General features: G+C 41.9%; 1 protein-coding gene across 1 annotated transcript; it reads right to left on the bottom strand.

The window, feature by feature from the left end:
* Positions 1-284: 284 nt before the first annotated feature.
* On the bottom strand, positions 285-1,323 carry LOC121982674 (NDR1/HIN1-like protein 10). The gene has a single exon (XM_042535792.1). The coding sequence runs from the start codon at positions 1,105-1,107 to the stop codon at positions 526-528; it is 582 nt and encodes a 193-aa protein (XP_042391726.1). The 5' UTR covers positions 1,108-1,323; the 3' UTR covers positions 285-525.
* Positions 1,324-3,581: the final 2,258 nt, after the last annotated feature.

Raw genomic sequence — 3,581 nt, 5'->3', positions numbered from 1 at the left:
CCCTGTGACCCATGTGCGAGAGAATCGCTCCTCATATATTTATTCATAATCTCATATGAATCAATATAAACTAATCTATTTATCTTAGAATTCTTAATATGAAATTAAAATTCTTAGAATTTTTAATATGGAACTAAAATTCCACTCCATTGAATGGAGCTTCGTGTCTCTTCTACCTTCACAAATCTCCAACCCAAACTACCAAATCTGCTGGAAGCGTGGGAAAAAATGTACGCAGTCAAGCTCAAGTCATTCAAATGAAGATAAGGCATCACAAAAATAAATAAAAAATAACAAAATTATAAACAATGACCACCAGACTCAAGTCAATCATAAAGAGATAGAAGACAGTTCGATGCCAGCTCACACAATGCGTAGAAAAATCGCCAATTAACATTAAACAATCAAACAGAGATGCCATCTCAACGCCGGCAGGCTCGTCCAATTCCGAATTGCATAATTCAATTTGAGTCAAAAGAAATCTAGATCGATGGATGGACAGGCGGCGGAGCTCCGCCGCCGGGATCAGCGATCGCAGTTCCAAGTCCGATTAGTCACCGACACGCCGCCAGCCTGCGGCGGAGCACGAATATCTACCTTGCAATCGAACTTGGGATGGAAGTGCCCGATCTTGACGAACCAAAGCTTCATCCGCAAGCTGCTCTCCACCCTCACCTCGAAATTGAAGCTGCCCCCCGCACTCTCGTCCCGGAAGGCCTCGGCCACGCCCACGCCCGCCGCGCTGCCGTTGAACTTCCCTTCGAGCTCGGTGGTGTTCTTGTGGGGCTGGTAGAAGACCGGGAGCGGCGCCGACTGGATCTGCTCGCCGCCGTAGAAGAGATCGGCGTCGAGGGCGTCGTAGTAGAGACCGACCCGCTTGTTGGGGTTGCGCAGGGCGACGGCGACGGTGAGGCTGAAGCGGAGGGTGGAATTATCGGCGGTGAGGTTGAAGGCGGACAGCTGGATCTGGTGGATGGAGGCGCGGGGAAGGCGGGGGCGGAAGATGAGCCACCAGAAGAAGAGAACGAAGCCGGCGGTGATGACGATCTGGAGGAGCGAGCAGAGGAGCTTGCAGCAGCAGCCGCCACAGCTGTCTGATCGCGACATGGGAAGACGGCGTCAAGGAATCGCCGGCGGCGAATTAATGGCGTGGAATGTAAAAGTAAAAAGATACCTGGCGTCAGAATGGAGGAGAGATATATAATTTTGAAACCGAACAAAACAAAAACAAGAAGAGTATAATATTCACACACAAAAAAAAATTAAGTCAGTAGATAACTGCGTCCAATTTATGGCATAGCATCTCTAGTTGCAGAAATTACTCCTCTGCTGTTTTTGAATGACCGCTAAATTTAAAACTGATCATGGAACCATCAATTGTTTTATCGACGTCAATGCTTACAAAGTAAATCGAAAAATGTTCATGAAAATCCATTTATGGCAACCGGCCGACAAATTTTTGTTGATCTGGAGATAGTCAACGATAGTTTGCTATAATTTTACCTAAAGAATCATGAGTATTTTACCAATATAGTAGGAAAAAACACCTAGACGTTAAATGATTTGTTGGAATCATGATTGAACGAAGGTGCGGCCATATTGCATGAGCAAAAGTTTCAAGACCACGTGGAGATGCTGAAGAAACTACTGGAAAAGCATAACTCCCTGCATACGGCCCCTTGAGTACCTTCGCTTTGCTGAAAATCAATATTTTTATTCTCTATCTTTGTAGGATCAAATGAACTGACTAATTATCGTTGTACTGAATTATCCGTCTTTGTGAATGACTATTACTGTTATTATCAATGTTCCCAGGGATCTATTGAGACTTTATTGGCAACTACAAGTCATGATGTTCCCCTACCTTCAAACTCTGGTCCAAGGAACGTTCTTGCCCTTGAGTCATAGCTCAAGTTGATGACCGCTAGAGAAGAAGCTTTGGAAAAATTGTATGCTCAAAAACAACAGCTTTAGGTGAGGCGCTTCAGTGAGAGAAAGCATTACTTCAAGAACATAATATGCTATGAACTTCTAATCACACCAGCACCGAATAGGAGACATCTTTTTGCATGTCGATCTTATCACTGATTTTGTATTTCCTTCCTATCTTTTGCTATACATGGGAGGATGTTCATTCTTTTATAAATCTTTGTTATTTCTGCACATCTGCGCATTGTGTCCCTATGTTAATTTTTAGTCTTATGAAAATTTGTCCCTATGTTATTTCTGCACATCTGCGCATTGTGTCCCTTGCCTTCAGAGGGATCTTCCAGAGATTCTAACCATGCATTTCTCTTCAGTGCAATCCTCAGAGTTGGAAGCTTACTGGGCTTCCTGGTGACATCTATTTATTTTCCTTCTTTGTTGTTTAAATGCTCCCCTCTTTTATAATCGACACCTCTGTTTTCTGAAAGTTTCTTGGTCCAAATCTCCTGTGTTGATCAAGATAGGGTCCTTGGTGAGAATTCAGAACAGAAGGTGGAATCACCCTGTATGATGACCTTAATACAACAAAGAGATTAAACACAGAGTAAATTGAACGCTGCTCTTCACAGGGAGAAAATAATCAAAGTAAAGTTAGATTTGCTGATCGTTGAAGTAGCACTTAAAGATGCTATTAACCATATGACCAAGCACGAGCAGTGAGAGGAAAATCAGCTCTAAGCGTCTTCTGATGAAGCCTTTTATCAATGTTGTCATAAGTTTTATTAAGCATGTATCCCTATAGAGACTAACATCTCGTGTTGTAATCAAAAATTAACTTCTAAGATTTCCAAGCAATACAAGTATTTCTTCAATCTTCATCTTCTCGTGAGTCTACAGACTCCTTTATTCTATCCTTAACTTGTTTTTTATCCGAGCAATATGAGGATAATCTCATGACGTTTTTAGAAAAATGATCCAACTAATAAATATATCCAAACTCCTATCTCTTTGAGAATGTGTGCGTGTGCTATTTAATCCCATGTGAGTGATAGAAAGTCCAGGTTACAGGTCGAACCTGAGCTTGTTTGACCACCTTGCCTACTACGAACATGAATTTCCTCATCTCCTTTGTTGTTTTGCTTGGAGATTCATGTCTCTTTGATAAAAGACTTTTTCCTGTGAATGTAGAGTATTTGTCATCATTTTTTCACTTGCCATTGCTTGGTCTTAATATTCCCCGCTTTATATTTTCATCTTCTCCTCGTTTTTCACCCTGGTTACTCTTCACTTCTTCTGATAGTAAGTGTTTTTTTCCATTCTTTTATAATTATTGTTGGTGTGAAAGCATCAGACGATCAAATCTATATTTTGATTATGTCAAAGGGTTTAAAGTTAAGATATTTTGTAATTTAATACGTTGAATGAGCTTTGCAGGAAAGTTCTAAGTGTACTTAGGCAAAACTCCTAATTGCGATTAGGCAGGTGAAAAATCCTAGGGGGTGGTAACCCTAAGTCATAGAGGCTGATAACCCTATGCGGAAAGCCTTGGCGGGTCAGAGTCTTCGGGCAAAAATCCTAAGGGACGGTAACTCTAGGTGGAAATCCTGATGTCGCGAACCATGTGGAAGTCTAGACGAGTCGTGGAGCGGGCGTCC

The sequence above is a fragment of the Zingiber officinale genome, chromosome 5A (genome assembly GCF_018446385.1).
Source record: "Zingiber officinale cultivar Zhangliang chromosome 5A, Zo_v1.1, whole genome shotgun sequence".
Lineage (NCBI taxonomy): Eukaryota > Viridiplantae > Streptophyta > Magnoliopsida > Zingiberales > Zingiberaceae > Zingiber > Zingiber officinale.
The sequence above is the reverse complement of the archived record's forward strand: the minus strand, read 5'-3'. Positions and strand labels throughout refer to the sequence as shown.

What these genes read in the sequence shown, in the direction of transcription:
- LOC121982674 (XM_042535792.1), bottom strand. Translation starts at nt 1,107, where the DNA reads ATGTCGCGATCAGACAGCTGTGGCGGCTGCTGCTGCAAGCTCCTCTGC.